Source organism: Ammospiza caudacuta, chromosome 29 (assembly GCF_027887145.1).
Source record: "Ammospiza caudacuta isolate bAmmCau1 chromosome 29, bAmmCau1.pri, whole genome shotgun sequence".
NCBI classification, from domain to species: Eukaryota; Metazoa; Chordata; class Aves; order Passeriformes; family Passerellidae; genus Ammospiza; species Ammospiza caudacuta.
The window spans coordinates 783,314-805,033 of NC_080621.1; the positions used below are offsets into that span (position 1 = coordinate 783,314).

Below are 21,720 nucleotides of genomic sequence, written 5' to 3' on the forward strand. Positions count from 1 at the left end.
AGGGGTTTGGGGTCTCCTCAGGGAGGGTTTTGGGGTGTCCTGGTTTTGGGGTGTGGCAGTTCCTGTTGGGATCGAGAGCTGGGACCACCTTGGGAAGGGTTTTGGGGTCTCCTCAGGAAGGGTGTTGGGGTCTCCTCACGAAGATCTTTGGGATCACCTTGGGAAGGGTTTTGGGGTCTCCTCAGGAAGATCCTTGGGGTCTCCTCAGGAAGATCTTTGGGATCCCCTTGGGAAGGGGTTTGGGGTCTCCTCTGGAAGGGTTTTGGGGTCTTTTGGACTTGGGGTGTGACAATTCCCTTTGGGATCAAGAACTGGGATCACCTTGGGAAGGGTTTTGGGGTCTTCTCGAGAAGAGTTTTGGGGTCTCCTCAGGAAGGGTGTTGGGGTCTCCTCATGAAGGATTATAGGATTTCCACTGGAGAAATTTTGGGGTCTCCACAGGAAAGGTTTTGGGGTCTCCTCAGGAAGGATTTTGGGGTCTCCTTGGGAAAGGTTTTGGGGTCTCCTCAGGAAGATCTTTGGGATCTCCTCGTGAAGGGGTTTGGGGTCTCCTCAGGAAGGGTTTTGGTGTCTCCTGGTTCTGGGGTGTGACAGTTCCTGTTGGGATTGAGAGCTGGGATCACCTTGGGAAGGGCTTTGGGGTCTCTGGAAAGGTTTTGGGATCTCCTTGGGAAGGGTTTTGGGGTCTCCTCATGAAGAATTTTAGGGTCTCCTTGGGAAGATCTTTGGGATCTTCTGTGGAAGGGTTCTGGGGTCTCCTCTGGAAATATTACAGGATCTCCTCGTGGAGGATTTTGGGGTCTCCTCATGAAGAGTTTTGGGGTCTCTTCAGGAAAGATTTTGGGGTCTCCTCTGGAAGGATTTTGGGATCCCCTTGGGAAGGGTTTTGGGGTCTCAGGGTGGGTTTTGGGGTCTCAGGGTGGGTTTTGAGGTCTCAGGGTGGGTTTTGGGGTCTCAGGATGGGTTTTGAGGTCTCAGGATGAGTTTTGCGGTCTCAGGATGAGTTTTGGGGTCTCAGGGTGGGTTTTGGGGTCTCAGGGTGGGTTTTGAGGTCTCAGGGTGGGTTTTGGGGTCTCAGGATGGGTTTTGAGGTCTCAGGATGAGTTTTGCGGTCTCAGGATGAGTTTTGGGGTCTCAGGGTGGGTTTTGAGGTCTCAGGGTGGGTTTTGGGGTCTCAGGATGGGTTTTGGGGTCTCAGGATGGGTTTTGGGGTCTCAGGGTGGGTTTTGAGGTCTCAGGGTGGGTTTTGGGGTCTCAGGATGGGTTTTGGGGTCTCAGGATGGGTTTTGTGGTCTCAGGATGAGTTTTGGGGTCTCAGGATGGGTTTTGGGGTCCCAGGGTGGGTTTTGGGGTCTCAGGATGGGTTTTGGGGTCTCAGGATGAGTTTTGGGGTCTCAGGGTGGGTTTTGAGGTCTCAGGGTGAGTTTTGCGGTCTCAGGATGAGTTTTGGGGTCTCAGGATGGGTTTTGGGGTCTCAGGGTGGCTTTTGGGGTCTCCTGGATTCGTTCCCCACCTTCCTTTCCCCGCAGAGTCCCCGGGCAGCTCCCGCGTCACGCGCAGCTCCGGCCGGCAGCCGTCCATCCTCAGCCTCCTGTCCAAAGGGTCAGTGGGCAGCCTCACCCTCCTCTTCCTCACCCTCCTCTTCCTCACCCTCCTCTTCCTCATCCCCCCACCCCAAACCTTCCCCGGCCCCCCAAAATCCCACCCTGGCTCCGTCCCGCAGGTCCAACAAGAGGAAATCGGAGGAGGCCAACGGGGACGCCAAGGTGGAGCTGATGAACGTGGAGAGGGAGGAGGAGGAGCTGGAGGAGAAGGTTGGTGGTGGCATCTCAGGCCTCTTTTGGGGTGATTTCCCAGCATTTTGCTCAGTGCTGACATCCCAGACCATTTTTGGGGTGATTTCCCAGCATTTTGCTCAGTGCTGACATCCCAGACCTGTCCCACGTCATTTTTGGGGTGATTTCCCGGGATTTTGCTCAGTGCTGACATCCCAGACCATTTTTGGGGTGATTTCCCAGCATTTTGGTCAGTGCTGACATCCCAGACCATTTTTGGGGTGATTTCCCAGGATTTGGTCAATGGTGACATCCCAGACCTGTCCCATGTCATTTTTGGGGTGATTTCCCAGCATTTTGGTCTCTGGTGACATCCCAGACCATTTTTGGGGTGATTTCCCGGGATTTTGCTCAGTGCTGACATCCCAGACCATTTTTGGGGTGATTTCCCAGCATTTTGGTCTCTGGTGACATCCCAGACCATTTTTGGGGTGATTTCCCATGATTTTGGTCTCTGGTGACATCTCAGACCATTTTTGGGGTGATTTCCCGGGATTTTGCTCAGTGCTGACATCCCAGACCATTTTTGGGGTGATTTCCCATGATTTTGGTCTCTGGTGACATCCCAGACCATTTTTGGGGTGATTTCCCAGCATTTTGCTCAGTGCTGACATCCCAGACCTGTCCCATGTCATTTTTGGGGTGATTTCCCAGGATTTGCTCAGTGCTGACATCCCAGACCATTTTTGGGGTGATTTCCCAGCATTTTGCTCAGTGCTGACATCCCAGACCATTTTTGGGGTGATTTCCCAGCATTTTGGTCTCTGCTGACATCCCAGACCATTTTTGGGGCGATTTCCCAGCATTTTTCCCACGTTTTCCTGCTCCTTTTCCCATTTTTTCCCCTTTTTCTCCAGGATCAGGACGAGAAAAGGATGAAAATGGAAACCAGAGATGGGTGAGGAAAAGGGGGGACATTCCTGGTGACAATGACAGCGATGCTATCGCTGCTCCAACCTCACCCCAAATTTTCATTTTCCCCTCCCAGGTCGGAAATCAGAGACGAAATCCCTCAGGTTAAAATCTCTGCTCCTGCTAAAGTGAGTCCCTCCCCATTTTCCAGCTTTTTTTGGGGGATTTTTTAATCATTTCAAACTCTTAAATTTGAATTTTTTTGGGGTATTCCAAAGGGTGGATTACGCTATGGGAATATAAACCCGTTAAAGTTCCCAAAACCAAACCCCAAATTTTCCCCAAATCCTGGAAATAACTCTGGGAAAAGCTGCTTCTGATGTGAAACCCTGAATTTTTTTGGGGATTTTAAAATTATTTTTAATTTTTAATTTTTAATTTTTAATTTTTAATTTTTTAATTCCATGATAATGCCAGGAATAACTTTGGGAAAAGCTGGTTCTGATGTGAAACCCCAAATATTTTGGGGGGATTTTTTAATTTTTAATTTTTAATTTTTTAATTCCAGACTAATTCCAGGAATAACTCTGGGAAAAGCTGCTTCTGATGTGAAACCCCAAATATTTTGGGGGGATTTTTTAATTTTTAATTTTTTAATTCCATGATAATTCCAGGAATAACTCTGGGAAAAGCTGGTTCAGATGTGAAACCCTGAATTTTTTGGGGGGATTTTTTAATTTTTAATTTTTTAATTCCAGAATAATTCCAGGAATAACTCTGGGAAAAGCTGGTTCTGATGTGAAACCCTGAATTTTTTGGGGGGATTTTTTAATTTTTAATTTTTAAATTCCAGAATAATTCCAGGAATAACTTTGGGAAAAGCTTGGGGATATTTAATTTTTAATTTTTTAATTCCATGATAATTCCAGGAATGACTTTGGAAAAGCTTGGGGATTTTTTAATTTTTAATTTTTAATTTTTTAATTCCATGATAATTCCAGGACTAACTTTGGGAAAAGCTTGGGGATTTTTTAATTTTTAATTTTTAATTTTTTAATTCCATGATAATTCCAGCAATAACTTTGGGAAAAGCTTGGGGATTTTTTAATTTTGAATTTTTAATTTTTAATTTTTTAATTCCATGATAATTCCAGGAATAACTTTGGGAAAAGCTGGTTCTGACGTGAAACCCCACAACTTTTTGGGGGGATTTTTTAAATTTTTAATTTTTAATTTTTTAATTCCAGAATAATTCCAGCAATAACTTTGGGAAAAGCTTGGGGATTTTTTAATTTTTAATTTTTAATTTTTTAATTCCATGATAATTCCAGGAATAACTCTGGGAAAAGCTGGTTCAGATGTGAAACCCTGAATTTTTTGGGGGGATTTTTTAATTTTTAATTTTTTAATTCCAGAATAATTCCAGGAATAACTCTGGGAAAAGCTTGGGGATATTTAATTTTTAATTTTTTAATTCCATGATAATTCCAGCAATAACTTTGGGAAAAGCTTGGGGATTTTTTAATTTTTAATTTTTAATTTTTTAATTCCATGATAATTCCAGCAATAACTTTGGGAAAAGCTTGGGGATTTTTTAATTTTGAATTTTTAATTTTTTAATTCCAGAATAATTCCAGGAATAACTCTGGGAAAAGCTGCTTCTGATGTGAAACCCTGAATTTTTTGGGGGGATTTTTTAATTTTTAATTTTTTAATTCCATGATAATTCCAGGAATGACTTTGGAAAAGCTTGGGGATTTTTTAATTTTTAATTAATTTTTAATTTTTAATTTTTAATTTTTTAATTCCATGATAATTCCAGCAACAACTCTGGGAAAAGCTGGTTCTGACGTGAAACCCCACAACTTTTTGGGGGGATTTTTTTAATTTTTATTTTCAATTTTTTAAATTGCTGGATATTTTAGGGAATAACTTTGTGGGAACTCTGCCTGTCCCTCCTGTCCCCAGAGCACGCCCCCGAAGTGCCCGGACTGCCGGCAGTACCTGGACGACCCCGACCTCAAATTCTTCCAGGGGGACCCCGACGACGCCGTAAGGAACCAAAATCCTCCCCTTGAGCCCAGGGCAATCAGGAATGTCCCAAAATCCCGTTTATTTCATTTTTTGGGGTTTTTTTGGGGGGTTTTTTGGGGTTTTTCCGCCCGAACGCAGCTGGAGGAGCCGGAGATGCTGACGGACGAGCGCCTGTCCATCTTCGACGCCAACGAGGACGGGTTCGAGAGCTACGAGGAGCTGCCCCAGCACAAGGTCACCTCCTTCAGGTGAGGCCGTGTCACCTGTGGTGTCACCTCCTTCAGGTGAGGCCGTGTCACCCGTGGTGTCACCTTGTGGTGTCATCTCCCCATGGTGTCACCTGTCCATGGTGTCACCTCCTTCAGGTGAGGCCGTGTCACCTGTGGTGTCACCTTGTGGTGTCATCTCCCCATGGTGTCACCTGTCCATGGTGTCACCTCCTTCAGGTGAGGCCGTGCCACCCGTGGTGTCACCTTGTGGTGTCATCTCCCCATGGTGTCACCTGTCCGTGGTGTCATCTCCCCATGGTGTCACCTGTCCATGGTGTCACCTCCTTGTGGTGTCACCTGTCCATGGTGTCACCTCCTTCAGGTGAGGTCATGCCACCCGTGGTGTCACCTGTCCATGGTGTCACCTGTCCATGGTGTCACCTCCTTCAGGTGAGGCCGTGTCACCCGTGGTGTCACCTTGTGGTGTCATCTCCCCATGGTGTCATCTCTCCATGGTGTCACCTCCCCATGATGTCATCTCCCCATGGTGTCACCTGTCCGTGGTGTCACCGGTCCGTGGTGTCACCTGTCCATGGTGTCATCTCCCCATGGTGTCACCTGTCCATGGTGTCACCTCCTTGTGGCGTCACCTCCTTCAGGTGAGGCCATGTCACCCGTGGTGTCACCTGTCCGTGGTGTCACCTGTCCATGGTGTCACCTCCTTCAGGTGAGGCCATGTCACCCGTGGTGTCACCTGTCCGTGGTGTCACCTGTCCATGGTGTCACCTCCTTGTGGTGTCACCTCCCTGTGGTGTCACCTCCTTCAGGTGAGGCCATGTCACCTGTGGTGTCACCTGTCCGTGGTGTCACCTGTCCATGGTGTCACCTCCTTCAGGTGAGGCCGTGCCACCCGTGGTGTCACCTGTCCGTGGTGTCACCTCCTTGTGGTGTCACCTCCTTGTGGCATCACCTCCTTCAGGTGAGGCCATCCCAGCCCGTGGTGTCACCTGTCCATGGTGTCACCTCTCCATGGTGTCACCTCCCTGTGGTGTCACCTCTCAATGGTGTGACCTCTCCATGGTGTCACCTCCATGGTGTCACCTCCTTGTCCTGCAGTGTCTATAACAAGAGGGGACACCTGTCCATGGTGTCACCCCATGGTGTCACAGTTGTCACCTCCATGGTGTCACCTCCTTGTGGTGTCACCTCCCCATGGTGTCACCTCCTTGTGGTGTCACCTCCATGGTGTCACCTCCATCCATGGTGTCACAGTTGTCACCTCCATGGTGTCACCTCCCCATGATGTCACCTCCATGGTGTCACCTCATGGTGTCACCTCATGGTGTCACAGTTGTCTCCTCCATGGTGTCACCTGTCCATGGTGTCACAGTTGTCACCTCCATGGTGTCACCTGTCCATGGTGTCACCTCCATGGTGTCACCTCCCTGTCCCTCCTGCAGTGTGTATGACAAGAGGGGACACCTGTTCCTTCAACACTCCGTGGTGTCACCTGTCCATGGTGTCACCTCATGGTGTCACAGTTGTCACCTCCATGGTGTCACCTCTCCATGGTGTCACCTTCATGGTGTCACAGTTGTCACCTCCATGGTGTCATCTTGTCCTGCAGTGTCTATGACAAGAGGGGACACCTGTCCATGGTGTCACCTCATGGTGTCACAGTTGTCACCTCCATGGTGTCACCTCATGGTGTCACCTTCATGGTGTCACAGTTGTCACCTCCATGGTGTCACCTCCATGGTGTCACCTCATGGTGTCACCTCATGGTGTCACAGTTGTCACCTCCATGGTGTCACCTCTCCATGGTGTCACCTTCATGGTGTCACAGTTGTCACCTCCATGGTGTCACCTCATGGTGTCACAGTTGTCACCTCCATGGTGTCACCTCTCCATGGTGTCACCTCCTGGTGTCACAGTTGTCACCTCCATGGTGTCATCTCCTTGTCCTGCAGTGTCTATGACAAGAGGGGACACCTGTCCTCTCCATGGTGTCACCTCCTGGTGTCACAGTTGTCACCTCATGGTGTCACCTCATGGTGTCACCTCATGGTGTCACAGTTGTCACCTCCATGGTGTCATCTTGTCCTGCAGTGTCTATGACAAGAGGGGACACCTGTCCATGGTGTCACCTCATGGTGTCACAGTTGTCACCTCCATGGTGTCACCTCATGGTGTCACCTTCATGGTGTCACAGTTGTCACCTCCATGGTGTCACCTCCATGGTGTCACCTCATGGTGTCACCTCATGGTGTCACAGTTGTCACCTCCATGGTGTCACCTCTCCATGGTGTCACCTTCATGGTGTCACAGTTGTCACCTCCATGGTGTCACCTCATGGTGTCACAGTTGTCACCTCCATGGTGTCACCTCTCCATGGTGTCACCTCCTGGTGTCACAGTTGTCACCTCCATGGTGTCATCTCCTTGTCCTGCAGTGTCTATGACAAGAGGGGACACCTGTCCTCTCCATGGTGTCACCTCCTGGTGTCACAGTTGTCACCTCATGGTGTCACCTCATGGTGTCACCTCATGGTGTCACAGTTGTCACCTCCATGGTGTCATCTTGTCCTGCAGTGTCTATGACAAGAGGGGACACCTGTCCATGGTGTCACCTCATGGTGTCACCTCCTGGTGTCACAGTTGTCACCTCATGGTGTCACCTCATGGTGTCACCTCCTGGTGTCACCTCATGGTGTCACCTGATGGTGTCCCCTCCCCGTCCCTCCCGCAGTGTGTATGACAAGAGGGGACATTTGTGTCCCTTCGACTCCGGCCTCATCGAGCGCAACATCGAGCTTTACTTCAGCGGCGTCGTCAAACCCATCTACGACGACAACCCCAGCCTGGACGGTGAGGGAGCCCGGAAATGGGCTTTGGGGTTCTGGGGCTGTTCACGTTTTGGGGTTGTTCAGGTTTTGGGCTTTTTCACATTTTGGGCTTTTTCACATTTTGGGCTTTTTCACATTTTGGGGTTGTTCACGTTTTGGGCTTTTTCACATTTTGGGGTTGTTCACGTTTTGGGCTTTTTCACGTTTTGGGCTTTTTCACATTTTGAAGTTTTTCACATTTTGGGATTTTTCACATTTTGGGATTTTTCACATTTTGGAGTTTTTCACATTTTGGGGTTGTTCAGGTTTTGGGCTTTTTCAAATTTTTGGGCTTTTTCACATTTTGCGGTTTTTGGGGTTTTTCACATTTGGGCTTTTTCAGATTTTGCGGTTTTTCACATTTTGGGGTTGTTCAGGTTTTGGGCTTTTTCACATTTTGGGCTTTTTCACATTTTGGGCTTTTTCACATTTTGGAGTTTTTCAAATTTTTGGGCTCTTTCAGATTTTGGGGTTTTTCAGATTTTGGGCTTTTTCACATTTTGGGGTTGTTCAGGTTTTGGGCTTTTTCAAATTTTTGGGGTTTTTCACATTTTGGGCTTTTTCACATTTTGGGGTTGTTCACGTTTTGGGCTTTTTCACGTTTTGGGCTTTTTCACATTTTGAAGTTTTTCACATTTTGGGATTTTTCACATTTTGGGATTTTTCACATTTTGGAGTTTTTCACATTTTGGGGTTGTTCAGGTTTTGGGCTTTTTCACATTTCTGGGCTCTTTCAGATTTTGGGGTTTTTCACATTTTGGGCTTTTTCAAATTTCTGGGCTCTTTCAGATTTTGGGGTTTTTCACATTTTGGGGTTTTTCACATTTTGGGCTTTTTCTCATTTTGGGATTTTTGGGCTTTTTCACATTTTGGGCTTTTTCACATTTTGAAGTTTTTCACATTTTGGGATTTTTCACATTTTGGAGTTTTTCACATTTTGGGGTTGTTCAGGTTTTGGGCTTTTTCACATTTTGGGGTTTTTCACATTTTGGCCTTTTTCACATTTTGCGGTTTTTGGGGTTTTTCACATTTGGGCTTTTTCAGATTTTGCGGTTTTTCACGTTTTGGGGTTTTTCAGATTTTGGGCTTTTTCACATTTTGAAGTTTTTCACATTTTGGGCTTTTTCACATTTTGGGGTTGTTCAGGTTTTGGGGTTTTTCAAATTTCTGGGCTCTTTCAGATTTTGGGATTTTTCACATTTTGGGCTTTTTCACATTTTGGAGTTTTTCACATTTTGGGGTTGTTCAGGTTTTGGGCTTTTTCAAATTTTTGGGCTTTTTCACGTTTTGGGGTTTTTCACATTTTGGGGTTTTTCACATTTTGGCCTTTTTCACATTTTGCGGTTTTTGGGGTTTTTCACATTTGGGCTTTTTCAGATTTTGCGGTTTTTCACATTTTGGGGTTGTTCAGGTTTTGGGGTTTTTCAGATTTTGGGCTTTTTCACATTTTGAAGTTTTTCACATTTTGGGCTTTTTCACATTTTGGGGTTGTTCAGGTTTTGGGGTTTTTCAAATTTCTGGGCTCTTTCAGATTTTGGGGTTTTTCACATTTTGGGATTTTTCACATTTTGGAGTTTTTCACATTTTGGGCTTTTTCACATTTTGGGGTTGTTCAGGTTTTGGGCTTTTTCACATTTTTGGGCTTTTTCACGTTTTGGGGTTTTTCACATTTTGGGGTTTTTCTCATTTTGGGGTTTTTGGGGATTTTTACAGTTCAGGATTTTCACATTTTGGGCTTTTTCACATTTTGGGGTTTTTCAAATTTTTGGGCTCTTTCAGATTTTGGGGTTTTTCAGATTTTGGGCTTTTTCACATTTTGAAGTTTTTCACATTTTGGGCTTTTTCACATTTTGGAGTTTTTCACATTTTGGGGTTTTTCACATTTTGGGGTTTTTCACATTTTTGGGCTCTTTCAGATTTTGGGGTTTTTCAGATTTAGGGCTTTTTCACATTTTGAAGTTTTTCACATTTTGAAGTTTTTCACATTTTGGGGTTGTTCAGGTTTTGGGCTTTTTCACATTTTGGAGTTTTTCACATTTTGGGCTTTTTCACATTTTGGGGTTTTTCACGTTTTGGGGTTTTTCAAATTTTTGGGCTCTTTCAGATTTTGGGGTTTTTCACATTTTGGGCTTTTTCACATTTTGGGCTTCTTCACATTTTGGCCTCTCACATTTTCAGAATTTTCCTGATTTTTGGGGTTTTTTGCCTTTTTTTGCAGGGGGGGTGAGAGCCAGGAAGTTGGGGCCCATCAACGCCTGGTGGATCACCGGCTTCGACGGCGGCGAGAAGGCTCTGATCGGCTTCAGCACAGGTCAGGAGCGGATTTTGGGGTGGTTTTGGGGTTTTTGGGCTTTTTTTGAGGGGAGGAGGAACTTTGAGGGACCTCAGGAGAATTTGGGGCTTTTTTGGGCAATTTGGGGCTTTTTTTGAGGGGAGGGTTTCAGAGGTTTTGCTCTTTCCTCTTCTTTTTGTGTCTTCTTTTTTCTCCCTTTCTTCTCCTTTTCTCCCTTTTTTATCCATTTTCTTCTCTCCCTTTTTCTCTCTATCCAATTTCTTTTCTCCCTTTTCTCCCTTTTTTATCCATTTTCTTTTCTCCCTTTTTCTCCCTTTTTTCTCCATTTTCTTCTCTCCCTTTTTCTCCCTTTTTTATCCAATTTCTTTTCTCCCTTTTTCTCTCTTTTTTTTATCCATTTTCTTTTCTCCCTTTTCCTCTCTTTTTTATCCATTTTCTCCCTTTTTCTCTCTTTTTTATCCAATTTTTTTTCTCCCTTTTTCTCCCTTTTTTCTCCATTTTCTTCTCTCCCTTTTTCTCCCTTTTTTATCCATTTTCTTTTCTCCCTTTTTCTCTCTTTTTTTTATCCATTTTCTTTTCTCCCTTTTCCTCTCTTTTTTATCCATTTTCTCCCTTTTTCTCTCTTTTTTATCCAATTTTTTTTCTCCCTTTTTCTCCCTTTTTTCTCCATTTTCTTCTCTCCCTTTTTCTCCCTTTTTTATCCATTTTCTTTTCTCCCTTTTTCTCTCTTTTTTATCCAATTTTTTTCTCCCTTTTCGCCCTTTTTTATCCATTTTCTTTTCTCCCTTTTTCTCCCTTTTTTTCCATTCTTTTTCTTCTTCTCCCTTTACTTCTCCCTTCTCTTTTCGTTCCTGTTTTTTCTTGTTTTCTTTTGTTTTCTTTGTTTTTCTCTTTTTTCCCTTTTTTTCTGTCTTTTTTCTCTTTTCTTCCCTTCTTCCTCTTTTTTCCTCCTTTTTCCTGCTCTTTTCCCCTTTATTTTCTTTTTTCTCTTTTCCTTCCTTTCTTTCCTCATTTCCCCTCCTTTTTCCTGCTTTTCCCCCTTATTTTCTTTCCTCCCCTTTTCCTCTTTTCCCATTTATTTTTCCTCTCTTCCCTCCTCTTTTCTTTCCCCTTCTCCTTTTCCCTCCTCTTCCCTTTTTTCCCCCCATTCCTTTTCTTCTCACCCACCCAAAACCCCCCATTTTTCCCCAAAATCCCACAGTTTTGGGTTTTTTTCCAAAACCCCCCATTTTTCCTCAAATTCCCACAATTTTGGTTTTGTTTTTTTTTCCAAAAACCCCCCGTTTCTCCCCAAATTCCCCCAATTTTTTTTTTCCCAAATTCCCACAATTTTGGGGTTTTTTTCCCCAAATTCCCCCAATTTTGTTTTGTTTTTTTTTTTTTTTTTTTTCCCAAATTCCCACAATTTTGGGTTTTTTTCCCCAAATTCCCAAAATTTGTTTTTTTTTTTTCCCAAAACCCCCCATTTTTCCCCAAATTCCCCCAATTTTGTTTTTTTTTGTTTTTTTTTTTTTTTTCCCAAATTCCCACAATTTTGGGTTTTTTTCCCCAAATTCCCAAAATTTTGTTGTTTTTTTTTTCCCAAAACCCCCCGTTTTTCCCCAAATTCCCCCAATTTTGGGTTTTTCCCCCAGCCTTCGCCGACTACATCCTGATGGAGCCGAGCGAGGAGTACGCGCCGACGTTCGCGCTGATGCAGGAGAAGATCTACATGAGCAAGATCGTGGTGGAGTTCCTGCAGAACAACCGCGACGTCAGCTACGAGGACCTGCTCAACAAGATCGAGGTGACAGTGCCACCAAGGTGTCACCTCTCCATGGTGTCACATCTCTGTGGTGTCACCTCTCCGTGGTGTCACCTCCCCATGGTGTCACCTCTCCGTGGTGTCACATCTCTGTGGTGTCCCCTCCCCGTGGTGTCACCTCTCTGTGGTGTCATCTCTCCATGGGGTCATCTCCCCGTGGTGTCACCTCCCCGTGGTGTCACCTCCCCGTGGTGTCACCTCCCCATGGTGTCACCTCCCCATGGTGTCACCTCCCCGTGGTGTCACCTCTCTGTGGTGTCATCTCTCCATGGGGTCATCTCCCCGTGGTGTCACCTCCCCAGGGTGTCACCTCCCCGTGGTGTCACCTCTCCACGGTGTCACCTCTCCATGGTGTCACCTCCCCGTGGTGTCACCTCCCCATGGTGTCACCTCCCCGTGGTGTCACCTCCCCGTGGTGTCACCTCCCCATGGTGTCACCTCCCCGTGGTGTCACCTCTCCACGGTGTCACCTCTCCATGGTGTCACCTCCCCGTGGTGTCACCTCCCCGTGGTGTCACCTCCCCGTGGTGTCACCTCCCCGTGGTGTCACCTCCCCATGGTGTCACCTCCCCATGGTGTCACCTCCCCGTGGTGTCACCTCTCCATGGTGTCACCTCTCCATGGTGTCACCTCTCCATGGTGTCACCTCCCCGTGGTGTCACCCCCCCATCCCGGGGACAATTCCCACATGGAAATGATGGGACAGGAGTGGGAATGGGGATGGTGGTGATGGAGGTGGCACCTGCTCAACGAGATCGAGGTGACAGCGCCACTGAGGTCATCCCCAACCATCTCAGCCATCTCCAACCATCCCAACCATCTCCAACCATCTCCAACCATCCCCATCTCCAACCATCTTCAACCATCTCCAGCCCTTCTCAACCATCCCCAACCATCTCCAGCCCTTCCCAACCTTGGTGACCCTTGGAATGGGTGATGTGGGGAGGGGTCAGAGACCATCCCCAACCATCTCCAACCATCCCCAACCATCTCCAACCATCCCCAACCCTTCCCAACCATCCCCAACCATCCCCAACCATCTCCAACCATCCCCAACCCTTCCCAACCATCTCCAACCCTTCCCAACCATCTCCAACCATCCCCAACCCTTCCCAACCATCTCCAACCATCTCCAACCATCTCCAACCCTTCTCAACCATTTCCAACCCTTCTCAACCATCTCCAACCCTTCTCAACCATCCCCAACCATCTCCAACCCTTCCCAACCATCTCCAACCATCTCCAACCATCTCCAACCCTTCTCAACCATCTCCAACCATCTCCAACCCTTCCCAACCATCTCCAACCCTTCTCAACCATCTCCAACCATCTCCAACCCTTCCCAACCATCCCCAACCATCTCCAACCCTTCTCAACCATCTCCAACCATCTCCAACCTTTCCCAACCATCTCCAACCCTTCCCAACCATCCCCAACCATCTCCAACCATCTCCAACCCTTCCCAACCATCTCCAACCATCCCCAACCATCTCCAACCATCCCCAACCCTTCCCAACCCTTCCCAACCATCCCCAACCATCTCCAACCATCCCCAACCCTTCCCAACCATCTCCAACCCTTCCCAACCATCTCCAACCATCCCCAACCCTTCCCAACCATCTCCAACCATCCCCAACCCTTCCCAACCATCTCCAACCATCTCCAACCATCTCCAACCCTTCTCAACCATTTCCAACCCTTCTCAACCATCTCCAACCCTTCTCAACCATCCCCAACCATCTCCAACCATCTCCAACCCTTCCCAACCATCTCCAACCATCCCCAAACCATCTCCAACCCTTCCCAACCATCTCCAACCATCCCCAACCCTTCCCAACCATCTCCAACCATCTCCAACCCTTCTCAACCATTTCCAACCATCTCCAACCCTTCTCAACCATCCCCAACCATCTCCAACCCTTCCCAACCATCTCCAACCCTTCCCAACCATCTCCAACCATCTCCAACCATCTCCAACCCTTCCCAACCATCTCCAACTCTTCCCAACCATCTCCAACCATCTCCAACCATCTCCAACCCTTCTCAACCATCTCCAACCATCTCCAACCCTTCCCAACCATCTCCAACTCTTCCCAAGCATCTCCAACCATCTCCAACCATCTCCAACCCTTCCCAACCATCTCCAACCCTTCTCAACCATCTCCAACCATCTCCAACCCTTCCCAACCATCTCCAACCCTTCCCAAGCATCTCCAACCATCTCCAACCATCTCCAACCCTTCTCAACCATCTCCAACCATCCCCAAACCATCTCCAACCCTTGCCACCCGTTCCCCCAGACCACGGTGCCGCCGGCGGGGCTCAACTTCAACCGTTTCACGGAGGACTCGCTGCTGCGGCACGCGCAGTTCGTGGTGGAGCAGGTGGAGAGCTACGACGAGGCCGGCGACAGCGACGAGCCCCCGGTGCTCATCACGCCCTGCATGAGGGACCTCATCAAGCTGGCCGGGGTCACCCTGGGCAAGAGGTGAGGTTTGGGGGCAAAAACCCCAAAATCGGGAAAATCCCACCAAAATCTGGGAGGGTTCAGGCTCCGGGGTCTCAGTGTTGGGGGAATCGGCCCAAAATTTGGGGATTCTCGTGAGGGATCTCATCGAGGTGGGTGAGGTCACCCTGGGCAGGAGGTGATTTGAGGGCAAAAAAGCCAAAATTTGGGACCTCAAAAGAGGATTTGCCCAAGGTTGGGAAGGGTTTGGGTTCTGCGAGCACAAAATTTGGGGGACTCCAACCAAAGTTGGGAAAATCTTCCCAAAACTGGTGAGGATTTGGGTTCGGTGGCGTGAGAAGGGCTGGGAGTCAGAGCAGAAACCCTCCCAAAATTGGGATGACCTCCTTAAAACTGGGAGAATTCTCCCAAAATTGGGATGACCTCCTTAAAACTGGGAGAATTCACCCAAAATTGGGATGATCTCCTTAAAATTGGGAGAATTCTCCCAAAATTGGGATGATCTCCTTAAAATTGGGAGAATTCTCCCAAAATTGGGATGGCCTCCTTAAAACTGGGAGAATTCTCCCAAAATTGGGATGGCCTCCTTAAAACTGGGAGAATTCTCCCAAAATTGGGAGGATCCTCCCAAGATCACAAAAACCCTCCCAAAACTGGGAAGATCCTCCTGAAATTGGGAAGATCCTCCCAAAACTGGGACACTTCTCTCAAAATTGAGAAGATCCTCCCAAGATCACAAAACCCCTCCTGAAACTGGGGAAGATCCTCCCAAAATTGGGATGACCTTCTTAAAAATAGGAGAATTCTCCCAAAATTGGGAAGATCCTCCCAAAACCGGGAGAATTCTCCCAAAACTGGGAGGATCCTCCCAAAACTGGGAAGATCCTCCCAAGATCACAAAAGCCCTCCCAAAACTGGGAAGATCCTCCTGAAATTGGGAGGATCCTCCCAAAATTGAGAAGATCCTCCCAAGATCACGAAATCCCTCCTGAAACTGGGGAAGATCCTCCCGAAATCGGGCAAACCCAAACCCGGCGCTGCTCCGGCGTTGGGTCCCCACCCAAAATCCATCCACACCTTTTGGAGGCCTCACCTGGCCACCTGTGGAGGTCCCCGGGGCGGTGTCCCCGCCCCTGGGCGTGGCCTGAGCGCTGTCCCCGTGCCGCAGGCGAGCCGTGCGGCGCCAGGCCATCCGGCACCCCACGCGCATCGACAAGGACAAGGGTCCCACCAAGGCCACCACCACCAAGCTGGTGTACCTCATCTTCGACACCTTCTTCTCGGAGCAGATCGAGAAGGACGAGCGCGAGGAGGACAAGGAGAACGCCACCAAGCGCCGGCGCTGCGGCGTCTGCGAGGTGACCGCGGCTCGGCGGCGGGGATGGGTTTGGGTGGGTGGTGTTGGGGGGGTCTTCCAGCCTTGGTCAATGTCATGGGTTGGGTTGGGTTGGGTTGGTTGATCTTGAAGGACTTCCAGTGTTGGCCAACATCAGCATCGTGGGTTGGGTTGGTTGGTCTTGAAGGTCTCTTTCCAGTCAACATCACCTTCCTGGGTTGGGTTGGTTGATCTTGAAGGACTTCCAGTGTTGGCCAACATCAGCATCGTGGGTTGGGTTGGTTGGTCTTGAAGGTCTCTTCCAATCTTCATCTACATCATCTCCCTTGGTTGGGTTGGCTGTTCTTGGAGAGTCTTCCAGTCTTGGTCAATGTCATTATCATGGGTTGGGTTGGGTTGGTTGCTTTTGGAAGATCTTCCAACCTTGACCAACACCAACACCACGAGCTGGTTGAGTTGATCACGGATGGACCTTCCCGGTGTCACCGGTGTCCCCGTGCCGTGCCAGGTGTGCCAGCAGCCCGAGTGTGGCAAGTGCAAGGCGTGCCAGAACATGGTCAAGTTCGGTGGCAGCGGTCGCAGCAAGCAGGCGTGTCTGCAGAGGAGGTGGGTGGCCCTGTCCCCGATGTCCCCGACGTCCCCGACGTCCCCAAGCCCGCTGTCCCATCCCCGGTGACGCCCCCGGTGACATCCCAGGTGTCCCAACCTGGCGGTGCGGGAGGCGGACGAGGACGAGGAGGTCGATGACAACATCCCCGAGATGCCCTCGCCCAAGAAGATGCTCCAGGGCCGCAAGAAGAAGCAGAACAAGAGCAGGATCTGCTGGGTGGGGGAGCCCATCAAGGTGAGGCACCTGGCAAGGGGAGGGGACGCGTCCAGGTGAGGAGATCTGGCAAGGTGAGGGAACCCATCCAGGTGAGGTTAGAGTTGGATCTCGTGGATGGAGAACCCATCCAGGTGAGGTTAGAGTTGGATCTCGTGGATGAGGGAACTCATCCAGGTGAGGGAACCCATCCAGGTGAGGTTAGAGTTGGATCTCGTGGATGGAGAACCCATCCAGGTGAGGTTAGAGTTGGATCTCGTGGATGAGGGAACCCATCCAGGTGAGGAGAACCCATCCAGGTGAGGTTAGAGTTGGATCTCGTGGATGGAGAACCCATCCAGGTGAGGTTAGAGTTGGATCTCGTGGATGGAGAACCCATCCAGGTGAGGGGAACCCATCCAGGTGAGACTAGAGCTGGATTTTGTGGGTGATGGCCCCATCCAGGTGAGGGTCCCATCCAGGTGAGGGTCCCATCCAGGTGAGGGTCCCATCTAGGTGAAGGCCCCACCCAGGTGAAGGTCCCATCCAGGTGAGGGTCCCATCCAGGTGAAGGTCCCATCCAGGTGAGGGTCCCACCCAGGTGAAGGCCCCACCCAGGTGAAGGTCCCATCCAGGTGAGGGTCCCATCCAGGTGAAGGTCCCATCCAGGTGAGGGTCCCATCCAGGTGAAGGCCCCACCCAGGTGAAGGTCCCATCCACGTGAGGGCCCCATCCAGGTGGGGGAACCCATCCAGATTAGGAGAACCCATCCAGGTGAGGTTAGAGTTGGATCTCATGGATGGAGAACCCATCCAGGTGAGGTCCCCTCCAGGTGAGGGCCCCATCCAGGTGAGGTCCCATCCAGGTGAGGCCCCATCCAGGTGATGGCCCCATCCAGGTGAGGTCCCCTCCAGGTGAGGTCCCACCCAGGTGAGGCCGTACCTGTGACGTCCCCGTGTCCCCCAGAGCGACGGCAAGAAGGATTTCTACCAACGCGTCTGCATCGACTCCGAGACGCTGGAGGTCGGAGACTGCGTGTCCGTGAGCCCCGACGACCCCACCAAGCCCCTCTACCTGGCCAGGTGGGTTCTCCATCTTCTCACAGGGCTGGGGACATCCCCACCAAGCCCCTCTACCTGGCCAGGTGGGTTCTTCATCTTCTCGCGGGGCTGGGGACATGGGGACATCCCCAATGATCCCACCAGGCTAGGTGGGTTCTCCATTCTCCCATGGGGACATCCCCAATGATCCCACCAGGCTAGGAGGGTTCTCCATCCTCACACAGGGGTGGGGACATGGAGATGTCCCTGATGATCCCACCAAGCCAGGTGGGTTCTCCATTCTCCCATGGGGTTGGGGACATGGTGACATCCCCAATGATCCCACCAAGCCAGGTGGGTTCTCCTCGGTCCCATAGTCTTGGGGACATCCCCGATGATCCCACCTGGCCAGGTGGGTTCTCCATTCTCCCATGGGGACATCCCCAGTGATCCCACCTGGCCAGGTGGGTTCTCCATTCTCCCATGGGGACATCCCCAGTGATCCCACCTGGCCAGGTGGGTTCTCCATTCTCCCATGGGGTTGGGGATGTCCCTGATGATCCCACCAGGCCAGGTGGGTTCTCCATTCTCCCATGGGGACATCCCTGATGATCCTACCTGGCCAGGTGGGTTCTCCATTCTCCCATGGGGACATCCCTGATGATCCCACCAGGCCAGGTGGGTTCTCCATGCTCCCACGGGCTTGGGGACAGTGGGATGTCCCCTCTGACCCCGTGCCACCCCTCAGGGTGACGGCCATGTGGGAGGACAGCAGTGGCCAGATGTTCCACGCCCACTGGTTCTGCCCGGGCTCGGACACGGTCCTGGGGGCCACCTCGGACCCTCTGGAGCTGTTCCTGGTGGACGAGTGCGAGGACATGCAGCTCTCCTACATCCACGGCAAGGTCAACGTCATCTACAAGGCGCCCTCGGACAACTGGGCCATGGAGGTGGGGACAGGAGGTGGGGACATGGTGGGGACAGGAGGAGGTGGGGACATGGAGGTGGGGACAGGAGGTGGGGACAGGAGGTGGGGACATGGAGATGAGAACATGGAGGTGGGGACAGGAGGAGGTGGGGACAGGAGGTGGGGACATGGTGGGGATGTGGAGGTGGGGACAGGAGGTGGGGACATGGAGATGAGAACATGGAGGTGGGGACAGGAGGTGGGGACATGGTGGGGACATGGCGGTGAGAACATGGAGGTGAGGACAGGAGGTGGGGACAGGAAGTGGGGACATGGAGGTGAGAACATGGAGGTGGGGACATGGAGGTGAGAACATGGAGGTGAGAACATGGAGGTGGGGACAGCTGGACCTGCCCGGCCACCGCGCTGCTCTTTGTCCTCCAGGGCGGGCTGGACACGGAGATCAAGATGGTGGAAGACGACGGAAGGACCTACTTCTACCAGATGTGGTACGACCAGGAGTACGCGCGCTTCGAGAGCCCGCCCAGCACGCGGCCCACCGAGGACAACAAGTACAAGTCAGTTCTTGGGTGGAAAACACCAAACTTTTGGCTTCCTCCCACCTCCAAAAAGGAGTTTTGGAGAACCTGGTGGTGTCCCAGCAGGTTCTGCATGAGCTGCGCGCGCCTGGACGAGGTGAGGCACAAGGAGATCCCCAAGGTGGCCGAGCCCTTGGAGGAGGCCGACGGGAAGATGTTCTACGCCGTGGCCACCAAGAACGGCGTCCAGTACCGCGTCGGGGACGGCGTCTACCTGCTGCCAGATGCCTTCTCCTTCAGGTGGGTTGGAGGATCTCCTCACCTTTGGGATGAGGTTTTGGGATTTTTGGGCTTTTCCCACCTGTCGGTGAAGATCTGGTGTCCTGAATTTCCAGAAGTTTGGCATCAGAATTTCCCCAGTTTTGGTTTTGTTTGGTTTGGTGGCTCTGGTGGGATGGTCCTGGTGCTGGATTTTGGAATTTGGGAATTGCAGGGTCGGAGATTTCAAGTTGGGAGATCCTTCAAAGATCCTGAGTTCCAAATTTGAACCCAGAGTTTTGGGGGATGATTTGGAGTTGTGGAGTTAAAACCTCTCCAAGATCCTTCAACTCCAAATCTTCCCCCAACTTTTGGTGGAAAAAAACGGAATTATGGAATTACAGAACGAATTAAGATGAGGAGACCTCGCCAAGATCCCTCAATTCCAAATCTCCACCCAACTTTTGGTGGACAAATTGGAATTATGGAATTAACAGAACCAATTATGATTAGGAGACCTCGCCAAGGTCCCCAAATTCCAACTCTCCACCCAACTTTGGATGGACAAACCCAACTCAAGTCCATCAAACTCCTCCCAAGACCCCCAAATTCCAACTTTGGATGGACAAACCCAACTCAAGTCCCTCAAACCCCTCCAAGATCCCCAAATTCCAACTCTCCACCCAACTTTGGATGGACAAACCCAACTTTTGATGGACAAACCCAACTCAGGGCTCTAAAACCCCTCCAAGATCCCCAAATTCCAACTCTCCACCCAACTTTGGATGGACAAACCCAACTCAAGTCCCTCAAACCCCTCCAAGACCACCAAATTCCAACTTTGGATGGACAAACCCAACTCAAGTCCCTCAAACCCCTCCAAGAACCCCAAATTCCAACTCTCCACCCAACTTTGGATGGACAAACCCAACTCAAGTCCCTCAAACCCCTCCAAGATCCCCAAATTCCAACTTTGGATGGACAAACCCAACTCAAGTCCATCAAACCCCCCCAAGACCACCAAATTCCAACTTTGGATGGACAAACCCAACTCAAGTCCATCAAACCCCTCCGAGACCCCCATAACTCCACCCCACCCGCCCATGCCGACGTTTTGGGGCCGTTTCTCGCCATTTCGGCAGCGTCAAGCCGGCCAGCCCGGCCAAGAGGCCCAAGAAGGAGGCGGTGGACGAGGAGCTGCACCCCGAGCACTACCGGAAGTACTCGGAGTACATCAAGGGCAGCAACCTGGACGCGCCCGACCCGTTCCGCGTGGGCCGCATCAAGAGCATCTTCTGCAGCCTGCGCGGCAACGGCAAACCCAACGAGGCCGACATCAAACTCTGCGTCTACAAGTTCTACAGGTGACAAATCTGGGGCGTTTTGGGGGGTTTGGGAAGGTTTGAGAAGGTTTGGGAAGGTTTGGAGATGGTGGTGGAACGAAACCCATCAAACTCTGCATCTCCAAGTTCTACAGGTGCCAAATTTGGGGCATTTTGGGGGGTTTGGGAAGGTTGGGAGATGGTGGTGGAACCAAACCCATCAAACTCTGCATCTCCAAGTTCTACAGGTGACAAATTCGGGGCGTTTTGGGGGGTTTGGGAAGGTTGGGAGATGGTGGAACCAAACCCATCAAACTCTGCATCTCCCAAGTTCTACAGGTGACAAATTTGGGGCATTTTGGGGTGTTTGGGAAGGTTGGGAGATGGTGGTGGAACCAAACCCATCAAACTCTGCATCTCCAAGTTCTACAGGTGCCAAATTTGGGGCGTTTTGGGGGGTTTGGGAAGGTTTGGAGATGGTGGTGGAACCAAACCCAACGAGGTCACATCAAACTCTGCATCTCCAAGTTCTACAGGTGACAAATTTGGGACGTTTTGGGGCATTTTGGGAAGGTTTGGGGGTTTGAGAAGGTTTGGAGATGGTGCTGGAACCAAACCCATCAAACTCTGCATCTCCCAAGTTCTACAGGTGACAAATCTGGGGCGTTTTGGGGCATTTTGGGGGGTTTGGGGGTTTGAGAAGGTTTGGGAAGGTTTGGAGATGGTGGTGGAACCAAACCCAACGAGGCCGATATCAAACTCTGCATCTCCAAGTTCTACAGGTGACAAATTTGGGGCATTTTGGGGGGTTTGGGAAGGTTGGGAGATGGTGGAACCAAACCCATCAAACTCTGCATCTCCAAGTTCTACAGGTGACAAATTCGGGGCGTTTTGGGGGGTTTGGGAAGGTTTGGAGATGGTGGTGGAACCAAACCCAACGAGGTCACATCAAACTCTGCATCTCCAAGTTCTACAGGTGACAAATTTGGGGCATTTTGGGGGGTTTGGGAAGGTTGGGAGATGGTGGTGGAACCAAACCCATCAAACTCTGCATCTCCCAAGTTCTACAGGTGACAAATTTGGGGCATTTTGGGGGGTTTGGGGGTTTGAGAAGGTTTGGGAAGGTTTGGAGATGGTG

General features: G+C 50.1%; 1 protein-coding gene across 1 annotated transcript in view; it reads left to right on the forward strand.

Annotated features, from left to right (window-relative positions):
• The window catches only part of DNMT1 (DNA methyltransferase 1), a 50,649-nt gene that overhangs the window by 5,511 nt on the left and 23,418 nt on the right, over positions 1–21,720 (forward strand). The window contains exons 5-22 of the mRNA XM_058821362.1: positions 1,530–1,602; positions 1,724–1,834; positions 2,689–2,733; positions 2,824–2,875; positions 4,656–4,739; positions 4,860–4,969; positions 7,679–7,797; positions 10,033–10,125; positions 11,742–11,893; positions 14,212–14,399; positions 15,547–15,736; positions 16,223–16,320; positions 16,411–16,558; positions 17,483–17,598; positions 18,305–18,506; positions 18,908–19,041; positions 19,129–19,302; positions 20,403–20,624. Coding sequence (XP_058677345.1) covers positions 1,530–1,602; positions 1,724–1,834; positions 2,689–2,733; positions 2,824–2,875; positions 4,656–4,739; positions 4,860–4,969; positions 7,679–7,797; positions 10,033–10,125; positions 11,742–11,893; positions 14,212–14,399; positions 15,547–15,736; positions 16,223–16,320; positions 16,411–16,558; positions 17,483–17,598; positions 18,305–18,506; positions 18,908–19,041; positions 19,129–19,302; positions 20,403–20,624 — 2,311 coding nt within the window. The remainder of the gene's footprint in view (positions 1–1,529; positions 1,603–1,723; positions 1,835–2,688; positions 2,734–2,823; positions 2,876–4,655; positions 4,740–4,859; positions 4,970–7,678; positions 7,798–10,032; positions 10,126–11,741; positions 11,894–14,211; positions 14,400–15,546; positions 15,737–16,222; positions 16,321–16,410; positions 16,559–17,482; positions 17,599–18,304; positions 18,507–18,907; positions 19,042–19,128; positions 19,303–20,402; positions 20,625–21,720) is intronic.